At 32.5% G+C, this 15,996-nt stretch overlaps 2 protein-coding genes across 2 annotated transcripts; both read right to left on the reverse strand.

Moving 5' to 3' along the window:
* Nucleotides 1-2,709: 2,709 nt before the first annotated feature.
* On the reverse strand, nt 2,710-4,959 carry LOC143255715 (tachyplesin-1-like). Its single transcript, XM_076511809.1, has 4 exons — nt 4,741-4,959; nt 3,976-4,119; nt 3,335-3,457; nt 2,710-2,931 (listed from the first exon to the last, which is right to left on the reverse strand). Exons 2-4 carry the CDS (start codon nt 4,104-4,106, stop codon nt 2,865-2,867), a joined length of 321 nt encoding a protein of 106 aa, XP_076367924.1. The 5' UTR covers nt 4,107-4,119; nt 4,741-4,959; the 3' UTR covers nt 2,710-2,864.
* Nucleotides 4,960-12,528: 7,569 nt separating this feature from the next.
* On the reverse strand, nt 12,529-14,793 carry LOC143255716 (tachyplesin-2). The gene is made up of 4 exons (XM_076511810.1): nt 14,643-14,793; nt 13,877-14,020; nt 13,154-13,277; nt 12,529-12,750 (listed from the first exon to the last, which is right to left on the reverse strand). Exons 2-3 carry the CDS (start codon nt 14,005-14,007, stop codon nt 13,175-13,177), a joined length of 234 nt encoding a protein of 77 aa, XP_076367925.1. The 5' UTR covers nt 14,008-14,020; nt 14,643-14,793; the 3' UTR covers nt 12,529-12,750; nt 13,154-13,174.
* Nucleotides 14,794-15,996: the final 1,203 nt, after the last annotated feature.

Genomic DNA, 15,996 nt, shown 5'->3' on the forward strand with positions numbered 1-15,996 from the left:
GTATTGAAACTCGGTTTTTAGCGTTGTAAGTCCGCATACATACCACCGAGCCACTGGGGGGCCGATGGTGATACTATAGAAAAGTATTTTTGTAGTCACCTTTCATTATATGTCTTAAAATTTGAAAAACAACTACGATCTAAACGAGACAGTTGGTATAGCTAATTTTTATTTCAGGTAACTTCCACTCCTCATTAACGTTTTGAACACTTTGAATGTTTTGTTCAGATGTGGGGGAAGAGATGGTTGTATGGTCAAACGTGTGCTATCAGAGAAAATGGTTAATGTAATATCTTATATACTTATTTTTATATTTTCTGAGTGCTCATATAACATATTTCTAAGTGCTGAGTTTTAATAATTACCAAAACTCAGACTACTGCATATTTATAATCACGATAATAAATTAGGGGTTGAATATTTTACACTATAAAACGATTTTGGAACATCACCTCGACGTTATAGTATATGTTCTACCTATTAGTCAAGAATCTCGACACTAGTGCTACAGCGTAGTTTCCATCAAACCTATACTACTACGTGAACGTACGTTTCATGTAATTGTTGTTTTTCAAGACAAAAATCTTTCTTGATTATCTTCCATACTGCTCTTCAAGAAACGTGGATGGCCTTTCCTTGTGTAGCTTTGCAAAATTAACCGAAGCAAACCGACCAATTTTTGTATCATCCATTTAGAACACAAAAATGTAGTTTATGGGTGTGTGTTACATTTGTTTAGCTATTGGTTAGTGCATTTATTGAACCAAGTATTGGTGGTTGTAGTGCATCATGTAAAACTTATATTGTTATTGGCAAGCATTAACTCAAGCAGTCAGAGCAGTTGAAACGTTCATAAAAAGATATTTTGTAATTTCACCTTTCAATCTCAAAAGCGCCTCTTAGTGGCACATTACATGCTTATAAGTCCACTGCTTACTACACACTCTAAACCCAAGCCTGTTTATAAATCCATAGTTGACTACGTAGTGAGGACATTAGCTTGATTATAAGTCCACTGTTGACTACCCGGTGTGGATCCAATCCAGTTTATAAATTCACGACTCACTACACAGGGTAGATCCAAGTCTTTTTTTTTTTTTTTCTAAATCCACAGTTAACAACACATAGAGAACGCAATAATGTTTTTAAGTTCACAGTTGGCTACACATCGAGGATTCAAAAATGTTAGTTATTCATAGTTCATTACATATTAGTGCCTCATGTCTGTTTACAAATTCAAAGTTCGGTACACAGTGTGGTCCTTAGTTTATTTATAAATCCATAATTGACTGCACAGCGTTGATCCAAGTTTGTTTATCAATCCACAGTTTACCACATATTGCGGATCCAAGCCTATTTATAAATGCACACTCTACTATATAGTGTGTACCATTAAATGACACAGCGTGGACCAAAGCCTGTTTATAAATCCACAATTGACTAAACCTGTTTATAGATCTGTAGTTAACTACACAGTGGAGACACAATCATCTTTGTGAACCAGGTAAAACTGTACAGCTCATTTCGTTTAATATTGAAGACAACTTCTACGAATACAATATTCTCTCTTTGAAGAGTGTGATAAAGCAAGATTAAATGAAGTTCGACCGAGCTCTTTGATACCTTTGATTTAGGCTAATTTTATAGTGTTCACATTTTCCCTATTAAATGCTAAAAAAGTTTTTTTTTATTTTCCTTTTCTTATTTTCATCTTTCGAAGCTCTACACAAATAAGTGGTTGAGTCTAACAACGCAAAATGCATATTTTCTCTTTATGTTCATTGACCTTAAGATTTTGGCCAGCAGTGTATACAAGCAAAAGTATCCTCCCTCAGTGACTACAAAAGTTTAAATTAACCTAACTAACGTAGTGACGAGAAAACTTTAATACAATATTTTAATTTAGTTGATTTCATGGACTGTAAAAGTTTAATTTTATTACACTCGTGGTTTTATCCAGAGTCAAAACTTTGAACCACTTATCCGCCTATTGAGAAAAGTAATTTTTGAGCATTTCATTTATGACAAAAACCGTTTTACAATAACATAGCGAAAATCTACGTTTTTATTGTTTAATAAACAGAGTTGACATCAATATTATTTACGCCTGCTCTCTTGTTCTTTTAAAAGACAATGCTGATGTTTGGCTTCGTTCATAGCTTTCCAAACAGGAGGCAGACGAATGCTTGGACAGAGACAACTATTAGCTTTCTTAAAGCATTCACATTATAGACTATTTGCGTTTCATGCGCCACATATATAAAACCCAGATTTCTAGAGTTCTACACTCCTAATCTTATCACTAAGCCATTGAGACCTAATAAAAGATGTATTTGTTTTGTCAATTGTTATAATCACCATAACTGATTTATTACTTAAAATAAACTCAGAAAAATATATGTTTTATATAAACTTTTATAATCATTTGTTATATGTACTTTTGTTGCTGGGATAGGTTTTAAAAATATAATCCGTCCTTCTGCTGTAAAATTCTTTATATAATATTTTGAATAATAATGTTTGACCAAAGTGTAATGAGTGTTGCGAAAATAATAACTTTAATAGAATAAAGAATGCTATAGATAATTTGAACAAAAATTAGTTTAAAACTATAAACGTTTCTAAAAGACTCGAGCTTTTTCCTGCTGGGAAAAGATAGGAGCAGAGAAATGTTCGTGCGAGATCAAAACAAAAGATAAAACACTTGTGTTTTTGAATGCTTGTTATATATTTATTATAATATCAAACTTTAAGAACAATCCAAATAGTAGAGAAAGTATATGAAGTTTACTTTGTGCACAAAGAAGAAATAGTGATAAAAGAATGTGTTTTAATGAACACCAATATACAAAAATATTAAACCTTTAACGAGGTTTAAAAATCGTAAAAGTCATTCGTTCCAAGTCTTCGCCAATATTCATCAGCTGGATACTGCAAAAGAAATCGTGTATGTTCGTCAAATGATTCGATATCCACTATTACGTCGAAAAACAAAGAAAGAATGATTAATCATAGAACTTTGAGCATTTTTTCCAAATCATACTTGCAAGATTGTTTGCTCATTAAGACAGGTATATTTATTGCGTTATAAAATGGAAGGAAAACATCTATTTGATTCTGGTTGAACAGAAGTTTTTACACTTAGAAACATCAAACCAGACTCATAATCAAGGAGCAAACTTGGTTAGTTTACTATATATCAAGTTGTTTACTATACCGAAGTGGTAACATATACATTAAATTACAAAAAGTAATTCCAAGTTAAATTGCCCCAGATCTCTAAAGCAGTTTTTCACAACACGTCTGCTTTTTCACTTAAAACAACACAGCTTACCTTCCTTCAGCTGTAAATGCCTCACTCTTCATCGTCATCTTCATCTTCGTCTTGTCGTGAAAGAACGTTTCTTCTGGTATGGCTCTTACATCATACCCACGGTCACGGTACTGACGTACTTCACTATACACAAACACCGTAAACAGTTGTTTTTTACATGATAATCTACATACAAAGTCAGTTGCGAAACTGTAAATGTTTATTAAGTTATAAAAAGCTACAGCCTTAGTTTTATGTGAAAATCCTTAACTGCGGCCCAGCTTGTAAATAGAAAACGAAAATTTAACTTTCGATATGCAAGCAGTTCAAGAGAGCGAAAGTTTAGGTCAAGCTAAGTATTTGATTTTCAAAAATAATTGTTGAAATTCAGAAACTAAGGACTGGTTGCTGTCTTAATTAACAAGTTGACTTTTATAAGATTTAAACTTACAATATACTCTTATCCTTATATTAGCATTTTACAATAGCGACAGTACAACATTATTAGTTGTTACGTATAATGTACTGACCCGTCAGAAGCAAGGTGACTTTAGGAATATTGTATAAGTGTAACAAATCAGCTGTTACAATATTACATTTACCAATGCAGTCAGTTGATATAGTGACTGTTAAAAATAATCAGAATTTTAAAATTGGCTCACTTCCTCTTCCCTCGACATCTGCGATAACAAATTCCCCTGTAGCATACTCTGAAGCACCATTTAGCCTCGGCCTCTTCCACCATCACAGCCAATACCATCATCAGGCACAAAGCAATTACAAGTTTCTTCATAGTGACGATGAAGCTGAAAGTTTACATAAAATATTGAGAGCAGATAATGATGGACTGTTTGTCTAAAACTTCTTGCACGTGATTTTATTGTAATTATTTGATTTTAAAATTGAAGTTTTTTTAATAAATATAAACTGGTCTTTCCTATTCAAAACAATATACTTGCAAAATTTTCAATATTATGACATAGTTCTGCTTGTAAATTTTATAAATGCTTTTAGGTTGTTTTGTATAAAGCTGTTTAGTAGTTAAATGAGAAATGTTTATCAGGTAATTGATTACAAAAATGTTACGTTTTATCTTGTACATATTTGACTTCAATCTACCTTTTGTATCAACAACTGCTTATAGAACATAATCTGTGTATAACATTACAGTTCATAATTTATCATGCTTAGGTAATATAATTAGTTGCTTAATGGTGCTTCGCAAAGAATCTCTTTTTTTATTTGTAAATGTTCTTAATTAACTAATACATAAAACAAACTTGTCAAAGAAAACTAATTAATTCCGCGACTACTTTTCACATATTCTAAAATATTTCCAGAGAGACTAATTCTAGAATTGCTGACCTACTTATTGAATATTGGAAGTAATAATAATTATCTGGAGATGGTAAAGAAAAGACACTTACTTCGAAACTATTGGCCAAGTTGCTGAGGCGATGTTAGGCAAGAGGTTGTGGGGTATGCTTTGTCAGTCATAACCTTTACTTTTATACCTTTATGATATACGTTGTTTCCAGGATGTTGAGACCCCTGTTTCGGAAACTCAGATTACGTTAAAATAGTATCCCAGACTTGGAGGTATTGAGAAACATCATTCTTATCTTGGCCACGTGCTTCCTTTTTACTATTTCGACTGATACAAAAATGATACCTACCTATCCTTAAGAGATTTCCGCTGTTCAGCGATTAAAAGGAAGGAACTGATTTTCTGTTACGAGAAAGATCTCTGGACTTCACTTTAATTTTTTGTGAAGCCTTACATATGGTGATAACGCACATTCTTTGCGTAAAATTGTAAAGAAAACCATTACATATTTACATGGATAATGTTAAATACTATTAACTCATGTACATATATGCACACACAACTATAAGGGTGACAATCAAATCTCACCTTTCGTCACACAAAAGTAGGTCATGAGTTGGTTTTGGATGTTGTTAGCTAGCGGCCTTTCCTCTTTTCCATGAGTTTCAAATTTGGGTCAGCTAGCACAGATAGCCCCCGACTAGCTTTCCGCGAGTGTCTCATTGAAACCCCTCATGATTGTAACCATTCTGTAGGACATTTCACTTCAGTGATGAGTGTGATCACGTGATTGAACCTTCCAAATTGGGAAATTTCACACGTATTCAATAATTAATTTATTTTAGGACAATGATTTTACTTTTTTATTTGCAGGACTAAGCTCTTTATTGTATTAACAATTTTTATTTTCAAGTAGTCTAATTGCACGGTGGTACAAAAGTAATAGCTGGATAGAATGAGACCCGGCCTGGCATGGCCTAGCGCGTTAAGGCGTGTGCTTCGTAATCTGAGGGTCGTGCGTTCGCGCCCGACTCGCCCCAAACATGCTCGCCCTCCCAGCCGTGGGGGCGTTATAATGTGACGGTCAATCCCACTTTTCGTTGGTAAAAGAGTAGCCCAAGAGTTGGCGGTGGGTGGTGATGACTAGCTGCCTTCCCTCTAGTCTTACACTGCTAAATTAGGGACGGCTAGCACAGATAGCCCTCGAGTAGCCTTGTGCGAAATTCCAAAAACAGAATGAGACCCGAGTAAATTGAAAGTACTCAGAAAGTCAATACAGTTTTGGTATTGATATTGGACGTACAATATTTTCAAATCTTGTGTAACATTTCTGTTTTGTGTTAATAGTTCAAAGATAAAATCGACTGCTTATTTTGATAGTTTCTTTCTTTTACCACAGAGCCGTAACTGTAAAAAATTGTAAATGCAATTATGAATACAAATCGAGTAAACAGTTATATTTAAACTTGATAAATCCATTAACGAAGTCAAGAAAAATAGTGATAAATAGCTTCTCGTCTCTTTTAGGCAAATCTCGTGACACAAGCATGAATTCAAGTTAATGCTAGTGAAGAGTATTTCAAAGCTTACGTAAACATAACACAATTCACCATGTCATGGTTTATACATTTTTAAAACATTTGCTGTACAGTTTAAGCAAGAGTTAATCGTATTCGACGTATTAAAATCCACGTAAGGCACAGCAAAATCCACATTTTTTTCTTTAACAGTAACTTTTTTACTAATATTTCATTACTTGGTTAACACCCACACACATGCTTTTCTTTATTGTGTGAATTCAAAATACTATGATTATTTATTTGTAAACGAGTCAAGTGCATTTTCAGACAGTAAGATTTTATAAAGGGTTTAAGGTTGATCCTTATTTTATAAAACGTTTAAACTTCTACTAAAGTTAAATATGCTGTCTTATAAACAACATATGGTTTTGTTTTGTTTGTTTTCTTGTGTCACTAGTTTCGCTTCGCTGTAAACGGGAGTGTAAGGAAATACTAATAACTACAACGCCTTACGTTTAGCCAATTAGAAGCTGAGAAATTATAACAGATACAAGTTGCTACATATGCCAGGAACTAAGGTTTTATGGAGTATATTTTATAAACTTTCTTGCGTAATAAATATTTTCAGTGATTTGAGAAATATAAAAGTAAAACTTATTCTGGCTAATTAATAAACAAAAAAACTATCCAAACATTGCAATACATGAAATACTTGTGAAAACATTCTATTTTTCAACAATAAGGAAAATACAGAAATATATTTTTAAAACAGTATGAGTAAGATACACGTTCCATCGAACATAATACAGTAAGATTTGTTTAGATTTTAGCGCAAAACTACACGAGGGCGATCTACGCTAGTCGACCCTAATTTAGCAGTGAAAGCCTGGAAAGAAGGCAGCTAGTCATCACCACCCACTGCCCAATCTTAAGCTTCTCTTTTACCAGCAAATAGTGGGATTGACCGTAAATTTATAACGCCCTCACGCCTGAAAATGGGAACGTGTTTGGTTGGACGGAGATTCGAATGCGCGCCACTCAGATTGCGAGTCGAGATACAATAAACACCTGGCCATGCTGGACCAGGACTGTCACACAAGTCACTGTTCACATAAAATTCATTACAGTAAAATAGTTGTTCATTTCAACGCGTCGTAAATTTTCTGAAGAAAAAAAACACTAAAAGGTTTTATTAAAGCGTAATGGATATTGCTTTGATAATATTCATATATTTAAATTTAGTCAAAAAATAACGACCAACAAATAATAAACTATTAAACATTTTTTTTCAATTAACAACAAGTTGCACAATCCTCTTGTGCTGGTTTAAAAATAAACGTCAGAGCTTACAGCTATGATTGTAAGGATTCGAACCCATCACAGATAAGCCATTGTGTATCTGTAAACAATTATTTTCCATTAGAAAGTCAATATAGCAATAACCCAGCCTTACGCACGTGTGTTACTATATTATGTCGCACAGATAGATAATTAGTTAGATTTAATTGTTAATATAAATATCCAACGTTTAAGTTACGCAATTAGAATGCTAGAATCAGGGGTTCGATTTCCTTTGGTGGTCACGACAGATAGTTCAATTTAAAAAAACAAAAACAAAACACACAACTTATTATCTTGCATTTTGGTCCATCTGTTTAGTCCCTCTCGTTAAGGTCCGGCATGACCAGGTCAGTTAAGGCGTTCGACTTGTAATCCAAGAATCGCGGGCTCGCATCCCCGTCGCGCCAAACATGCTCGCCCTTTCAGCCGTGGGGGCGTTATAACGTGTCGGTAAATCCCACTATTCGTTGGTAAAAGAGTAGCCCAAGAGTTGGCGGTGGGTGGTGATGACTAACTGCCTTCCCTCTAGTTTTACACTGCTAAATTATGGACAGCTAGCGCAGATAGCACTCGTGCAGCTCTGTGCGAAATTCATAAAACAAACAAAAACAATCCGTCTCGTTATGAAAACGGCGCTTATTTCAAAACGGTTCTGTCGTGATAAAAAGGGGCATCATATTCACGAACTTCACTATATGTTGTCGAAAAATGATCACCTGTGACATTAAAAATCAGTAACTTGAGACATTATTGTCTCAATAAATGTATGAATGTTTAAATGAAGAAAGTTTCACTTGAATTGAAACTTACTAAAACACGTAAGACTTATTTATCTTTTCACTTACTATAACAACGAAATCGATGTTGAACAGTAAGCAAGTGTGGGTGGCTTTTTACTCAATTCCTGATAGCAATTTTCTCACCTGAGGCAAAGAAAAAAAATGATTTGTTTCCGTTCCAATTCGTCGAACTTCATTTTTTTTAAAAAAAACTTCCGATAAAAACCAGTCATGTATTTTAGAGGCTTAAACAAATCTATATAAAGTGTTTTGTTATATTCAAACAGTACGTATGAATTATTGAATATGTAACTTGAATTTAAAATAAAGCAAACAATGAAAATTTTAATGGCCATATTGACAGCGGTCACCTGAGAATTTAACGTTATAAAAATACAAAAGTGGACAAGAAACTTGTCTCATCTTCTTGGTTATCATTCCTTAATAATTACTACAAACTAACAACATTTTATGCGAAGTTATATTACAGGAGATTGATTAGCGGACTGTACAATTTACAAATTTAAGTCACCTTTACTTGAGTTTTTTATTTCATTTTTATCGTAGTTACTCAGTCTAACAAGAACGCCTCCTTCCTTTTATTGTATTAGAGCTCAGATTAACCATCATCGTTTCCGACTGTAATGCAAATCACTTTCACGTTTCAGTCCCCAAATATAGTCTACTAGCATGCTTTCGTTATAAGCTCCCAGGTCACAAAAGCAAAGTTTGAAAAGAAAAATATGTCTTCTCCATTTACTTTAGGCATAAGCAATTGGGAAATAACAATTTCTGCACAGGAATAAGAAAAAAGTAAAAATTTTGTTACACAGTGTTATCAACAGCAATTTGTGCAGCATAACAACAGATTATGCTTCCAAACTTGTCTCAAGAATCACATTACATAAGTTTATGTAAAACATATATTTATGTGTGTGTATTTTAAATGATAAATCAGTTGTACTAACTTTCACAATCTACAATAAATATATTTCATGTTAGTTCCACGTGGGCCAGCAATAAGTCTGCGAGCCTATAACGTTAAATCGAGTTTAGATATCCTTGGTGGACACAGCGCATATAGCCCATTGTGTCGTTTTTCGTTTGCGCTCAAAACTACAAACAATCGACAGCATTTTCTTGAGGTATGGTTTTACCCTCAAATTTATTCGCAAATTTAATAAATGTTCACCTCATCCTCTATTTGACCTGTTTGTTTGAGAAAACTCTTACACCCTTTCCCAAAACCACACACATTATATGTTTCAACGTGCTATGAGGAGAAACAAACATACTATCTTTCTTGATTATCTGACTGCTCTTCAAGAAACGTGGATGGCTTTTCTTTGTGTAGCTTTGCAAAATTAACCGAAACAAACAGACCAAATTTTATATCATTCGTTTAACACATATAAATGTAGTTTATGGGTGTGTGTTACATTTGGTTAGCTATTGGTTAGCGCAATTATTGAACTAAGTATTGGTGGTTGTGGTGCATCATGTAAAACTTATATTATTATTGGTAAGCATTAACTCAAGCAGTCATAGGAGTTGAAACGTTTATAAAAAGTTATTTTGTAATTTAATCTTTCCGTCTCAAATGCGCCCCTTAGTGGCACATTGCATGCTTATAAAACAATGTAGACCCAAGAGGTTTTTATAAATTCTCAGTGAACTACACGATGCTGATTCAAGCCTCTTTATAAATCCAAGTTGATTACACACTGTAGACTCTTTATATATATATATTTAAGTGCATCAATCAAAGATCATTCAAAGGTCTTTCATCCCAATGATGAGTAAGAAAGAGACAATGCCAATTCGTAAGAATTAGAAATATATGAATATCGTAAGAGTGATATTTTTAGAAATGAATAGTGATCTTAAAAGACTAAAAACAGAAGAAGATGTTAAAAATGTTGTCTAAAATTACAGATAGATAGATAAAATGTTACAGATTATTGTTCAGTTATATTCTCAACTTCCTGAAGTGTTACATTTATAATATAGACGTGTCGTGAACTGCGTTCGCAAGGAAAAGTGCTTTAGTGGTCATTAGCAGCCAATCTTTTGAAAAACAGATTTGATATACATATAAAACTTTTGACAGACACACTCACAATTTTAATAATTTAGAAATAATAATAAGAAATTAATTTTTTACATGAAACATAATTGAGATAAAGCAAGCCTGTCACACTCAAGTCGTCACTTTTACTTAAAGCACCAACACTATATTTTTAGTTAACGTATGTGGAGTACGAACCGATCGAAAATCACCATACTACATAACGCTCAAAGATTTGATTTTTTTTTTTCAGATACTGTTAATACTAACAACAAATTCTAAGAATATATAAATGAAACGAAAAAGGAATATTTAATAGTATGATATACACACTATATCTACCATATGCAGGGCAGACGAATGAGACATTTCAGAAATACGTTCTTATCGAAACGTTGTAGTGTCTAAGGTTATGGTGTGAACTGGATTAAATAAGTAGAATGCAATTTTTAATTTAATTTAAGCTATTTAGAAGTCACTGTTATTTTACGCATTAATTTCACATTATTATGTATTTTAAAGCCAGATTCAAGACGCTTTCTCTCTTGATGCCTTAATAAAATATTGTCAATAGGCACATATTCTTGACTATTCATATGCAATATGAAAAGGAGATACTTTCATCATAGCGTTTGCTTAATTTATGAAAAGAGTAGTTTTGCATATCTGAATTAGTCCTTCAGGAAAATAACTGTGTATTTATTGCATTTCAGAAATACACAACTTGACCAGGGAACCAAAAGTACCCTTCCTCAGCGACCTCAAACGTTTAAGTTAACGTAACTAAAGTAACGACGAGAAAACTTTAATATAATATTTTAATTTGGATGATTTCATGGACTGTAAAAGTTTAATTTTATTACACTCGTGGTTTCATCCAGAGTCAAAACTTTGAACCACTTATGCCGCCTATTGAGAAAAGTAATTTTTGAACATTTCATTTATGACAAAAACCGTTCCACAATAACATAGCGTAAATCTACGTTTTTATTGTTTAACACTCCTACGAAAAGTGGGGTTAATAGGCCCCAGAGCAACTTGAAAATTATTATTATTAGGCTAATATTACTAACCTTTAAAGTTGCTCTGGCGTTAACCAAATGAAATAGCAACTTTAAATATAATTTCCTAATATTAGGCTAATATTACTAACCTTTAATAACCTTTCAAGTTGCTCTTAACCAAATGGCAATTTCATTTAACCAAATGAAATAGCAATTTCATTTAAATACAAATTTATTAGCCTAATATTAATAACCTTTCAAGTTGCTCTGTGGTTAACCAAATGAAATAGCAATTTCATTTAAATACAAATTTATTAGCCTAATATTAATAACTTTTCAAGTTGCTCTGGGGTTAATCAAATGAAATAGCAATTTCATTTAAATACAAATTTATTAGCCTAATATTAATAACCTTTCAAGTTGCTCTGGGGTTAATAAAATGAAATAGCAATTTCATTTAAATACAAATTTATCAGCCTAATATTAATAACCTTTCAAGTTGCTATGGGGCCTATTGGGCCCCACTTTTCGGAGGAGTGTTAATAAACAGAGTTGACATCAATATTATTTACGCCTGCTTTCTTGTCCTTTTAAAAGACAATGTTGATGTTTGGCTTCGTTCATAGCTTTCCAAACAGGAGGCAGACGAATGCTTGGACAGAGACAACTATTAGCTTTCTTAAAGCATTCACATTATAGACTATTTGCGTTTCATGCGCCACATATATAAAACCCAGATTTCTAGAGTTGTACACTCCTAATCTTATCACTAAGCCATTGAGACCTAATAAAAGATGTATTTGTTTTGTCAATTGTTATAATCACCATAACTGATTTATTACTTAAAATAAACTCAGAAAAATATATGTTTTATATAAACTTTTATAATCATTTGTTATATGTACTTTTGTTGTTGGGATAGGTTTTAAAAATATAATCCGTCCTTCTGCTGTAAAATTCTTTATAGATTATTTTGAATAATAATGTTTGACCAAAGTGTAATGAGTGTTGCGAAAATAATAACTTTAATAGAATAAAGAATGCTATAGATAATTTGAACAAAAATTAGTTTAAAACTATAAACGTTTCTAAAAGACTCGAGCTTTTTCCTGCTGGGAAAAGATAGGAGCAGAGAAATGTTCGTTCGAGATCAAAACAAAAAATAAAACACTTGTATTTTTGAATGCTTGTTATATATTTATTATAATATCAAACTTTAACAACAATCCAAATAGTAGAGAAAGTATATGAAGTTTACTTTGTGCACAAAGAAGAAATAGTGATTAAAGAATGTGTTTTAATGAACACCAATATACAAAAATATTAAACCCTTAACGAGGTTTAAAAATCGTAAAAGTCATTCGTTCCAAGTTTTCGTCAATATTCATCAGCTGGACACTGCAAAAGAAATGGTGTATGTTCGTCAAATGATTCGATATCCACTCTTACGTCGAAAAACAAAGAAAGAATGATTAATCATAGAACTTTGAGCATTTTTTCCAAATCATACTTGCAAGATTGTTTGCTCATTAAGACAGGTATATTTATTGCGTTATAAAATGGAAGGAAAACATCTATTTGGTTATGGTTGAACAGAAGTTTTTACACTTAGAAACATCAAACCAGACTCATAATCAAGGAGCAAACTTGGTTAGTTTACTATATATCAAGTTGTTTACTATACCGAAGTGGTAATATATACATTAAATTACAAAAAGTAATTCCAAGTTAAATTGCCCCAGATCTCTAAAGCAGTTTTTCACAACACGTCTGCTTTTTTACTTAAAACAACACAGCTTACCTTCCTTCAGCTGTAAATGCCTCACTCTTCATCGTCATCTTCATCTTCGTCTTGTCGTGTAAAGAACGTTTCATCTGGTATGGCTCTTACATCATACCCACGGTCACGGTACTGACGTACTTCACTATACATAAACACCGTAAACAGTTGTTTTTACATGATAATCTACATACAAAGTCAGTTGCGAAACTGTAAATATTTATTAAGTTATAAAAAGCTACAGCCTTAGTTTTATATGAAAATCCTTAACTGCGGCCCAGCTTGTAAATAGAAAACGAAAATTTAACTTTCGATATGCAAGTAGTTCAAGAGAGCGAAAGTTTAGGTCAAGCTAAGTATTTGATTTTCAAAAATAATTGTTGAAATTCAGAAACTATGGACTGGTTGCTGTCTTAATTAACAAGTTGACTTTTATAAGATTTAAACTTACAATATACTCTTATCCTTATATTAGCATTTTACAATACCGACAGTACAACATTATTAGTTGTTACGTATAATGTACTGACCCGTCAGAAGCAAGGTGACTTTAGGAATATTGTATAAGTGTAACAAATCAGCAGATTTTACGAAATATCTTCCTTACGTCTCCATTAATACAATAGTTTCACTCTTTTCAAAGAATGAGACAAACTTTGTTTATTCGAAGATAATGACATTTACCAATGCAGTCAGTTGATATAGTGACTGTTAAAAATAATCAGAATTTTAAAATTGGCTCACTTCCTCTTCCCTCGACATTTGCGATAACAAATTCCCCTGTAGCATACTCTGAAGCACCATCTAGCCTCGGCCTCTTCCACCATCACAGCCAATACCATCATCAGGCACAAAGCAATTACAAGTTTCTTCATGGTGACGTAGTAGCTGAAAGTTCACGTAAAATATTGAGAGCAGACAATGGTGGACTGTTTGTCTAAAGCTCAGTAAAAGTGATTCTATTATAATTATTTGATTTCAAAATTGAAATGCTTAAATAAATGTAATCTGAATTTTGGTTATGAATAGTTTTAACAGGTTTTAATGTTGTTTACGGTCCGAAATGTTATCATAAAATTTCTTTGAATATAGTTAACAGTTAAAGAAGGGATGTTTATTAGTTAATTGGAGTCTGTTTACAAAGGTGTTACATTTTGTGTACATTTGATTGCAATGAATGTCGTTTTAAACTGTAAGTCTACATTTCATATCATTAACTGCTTATAGAACATAATGTGTGTATAACATTACAGTTCATAATGTATCATGCTTAGATAATATAATTTGTTTCTTAATGGTGCTTCGCAAAGAATATCTTTTTTTATTTGTAAATGTTCCTAATTAACTAATACATAAAACAAACTTCTCAAAGAAAATTAATTAATTCCGCGACTATCTTTCACATATTTTAAAATATTCCCAGAGAGACTAATTCTAGAATTACTGACCTATTTACTGAACACAAGAAATAATAATAATTACATAAAAATGACAAAGAAAGCACACTTACTTCGAAACTATTGGACAAATTGCTGAGGCGATGTTAGGTAAGAGGTTGTGGGGTATGCCTTGTAAGCCTTAACCATTACTTTTATACCTGTAACATACGCTTTATTTCCAGGATATTGAGACCCCTGCTCCGGAAGCTCAGATTAAAATAGTATCTCAGACTTGGAGATGTTGAGAAACATCTTTGTTATCTTGCCCACATGCATCCTCTGACCAAGGAACGATACCTAATCTTATCAGATTTCCGTTGTTCAACGACACAAAGGAAGTAGCTTTTTTTTTCTGTTGTAAGAGAAAAAAAAAACGACTTCACTTATAACTTATTTACAGCCTCATGTATTGTAATAACATATAGCTCATGCATGAAAAGAAAAAGAAAAAACATTGTATACGAGCATTGGTAATTTCTTTTAAGTAGCACAAAGTTCCTAATTTTGTACCGTATATATACATATGTATAAGCATATACAGTAACAATTTATATAACTGTTGCGTTTTTAAGGTATAGCAAAACTGTGGTCGTTTTTTATATCTCGTATTTGAAACTAGGGTTGTAATTTAAACCTTAATTCTTAGAAAGTTTGTATAATAATTATTATGTATAGATCAGTTGAATATTAACAAAGCAATAAAATGACTTGCTTGAAACTAGTGTAAAAGACTATAGTTATAAAACGTTTCTTGACGAGTACGATGTAAAATTTACTTTTCGTTTTGGCACCGTGAGTGCGTTATAAGGGTAACAATCATATCCCACTTTTAGTCGGTCAAAAGTAGTTCAAGAGTTGTTGTGTGTTGTTAACTAGTTGTTTTCACTCTTGTCTATAATTTCAAAATTTGAGTCGGCTATCACGGATAGCCCCTGAGCAGCTCCACGAAGGTGTCCTGAAACATACCCTTTCATGACTAAAGTCATTCAAACCCCTCATAGTTGTAACCATTCTATAATAAAATTTATTTTAGTGACGACTGTCACCACAATATTAAAACTTGCAAACTGAGAAAGTACATAGATATTCAATGATTCACTTATGTTATTTGAAACAACCAATAAATTATTTTTCACAGAAGTTATCCAATTGATGCATCAACATTTTTTTATTTTCAGGTAGTCTATTTGCAATATGGTACCAAAGTAATAAGTGAGTTCGATGAGACCCGAGTAAATTGAAAGTATTCATAAAGTCAATACCGCTATTGATATTGGACATAAATTATTTTCAAATCCTGTGTTACATTTCTATTGTGTACTAATACTTCAAACCGACTGCTTCTTCTGATAGTTTTTTGGTGTTAATAGTTAAATTTGTTGTCAAGTGTGTAGCTGTAAGTAGTAGATTGTTTTCATGTTACGT

Source organism: Tachypleus tridentatus, chromosome 7 (assembly GCF_004210375.1).
Source record: "Tachypleus tridentatus isolate NWPU-2018 chromosome 7, ASM421037v1, whole genome shotgun sequence".
Taxonomy (NCBI): domain Eukaryota; kingdom Metazoa; phylum Arthropoda; class Merostomata; order Xiphosura; family Limulidae; genus Tachypleus; species Tachypleus tridentatus.

Excerpts from the sequence above, each read along its gene's own strand:
- LOC143255715 (XM_076511809.1), bottom strand. The coding sequence starts at position 4,106 with ATGAAGAAACTTGTAATTGCTTTGTGCCTGATGATGGTATTGGCTGTG. Across the intron at positions 3,458-3,975 it reads AGATGTCGAGGGAAGAGGAA|TGAAGTACGTCAGTACCGTG; the intron begins GTGAGCCAATTT and ends GTTTGTGTATAG. Across the intron at positions 2,932-3,334 it reads GCATTTACAGCTGAAGGAAG|TATCCAGCTGATGAATATTG; the intron begins GTAAGCTGTGTT and ends TTTCTTTTGCAG.
- LOC143255716 (XM_076511810.1), bottom strand. The coding sequence starts at position 14,007 with ATGAAGAAACTTGTAATTGCTTTGTGCCTGATGATGGTATTGGCTGTG. Across the intron at positions 13,278-13,876 it reads AAATGTCGAGGGAAGAGGAA|TGAAGTACGTCAGTACCGTG; the intron begins GTGAGCCAATTT and ends GTTTATGTATAG.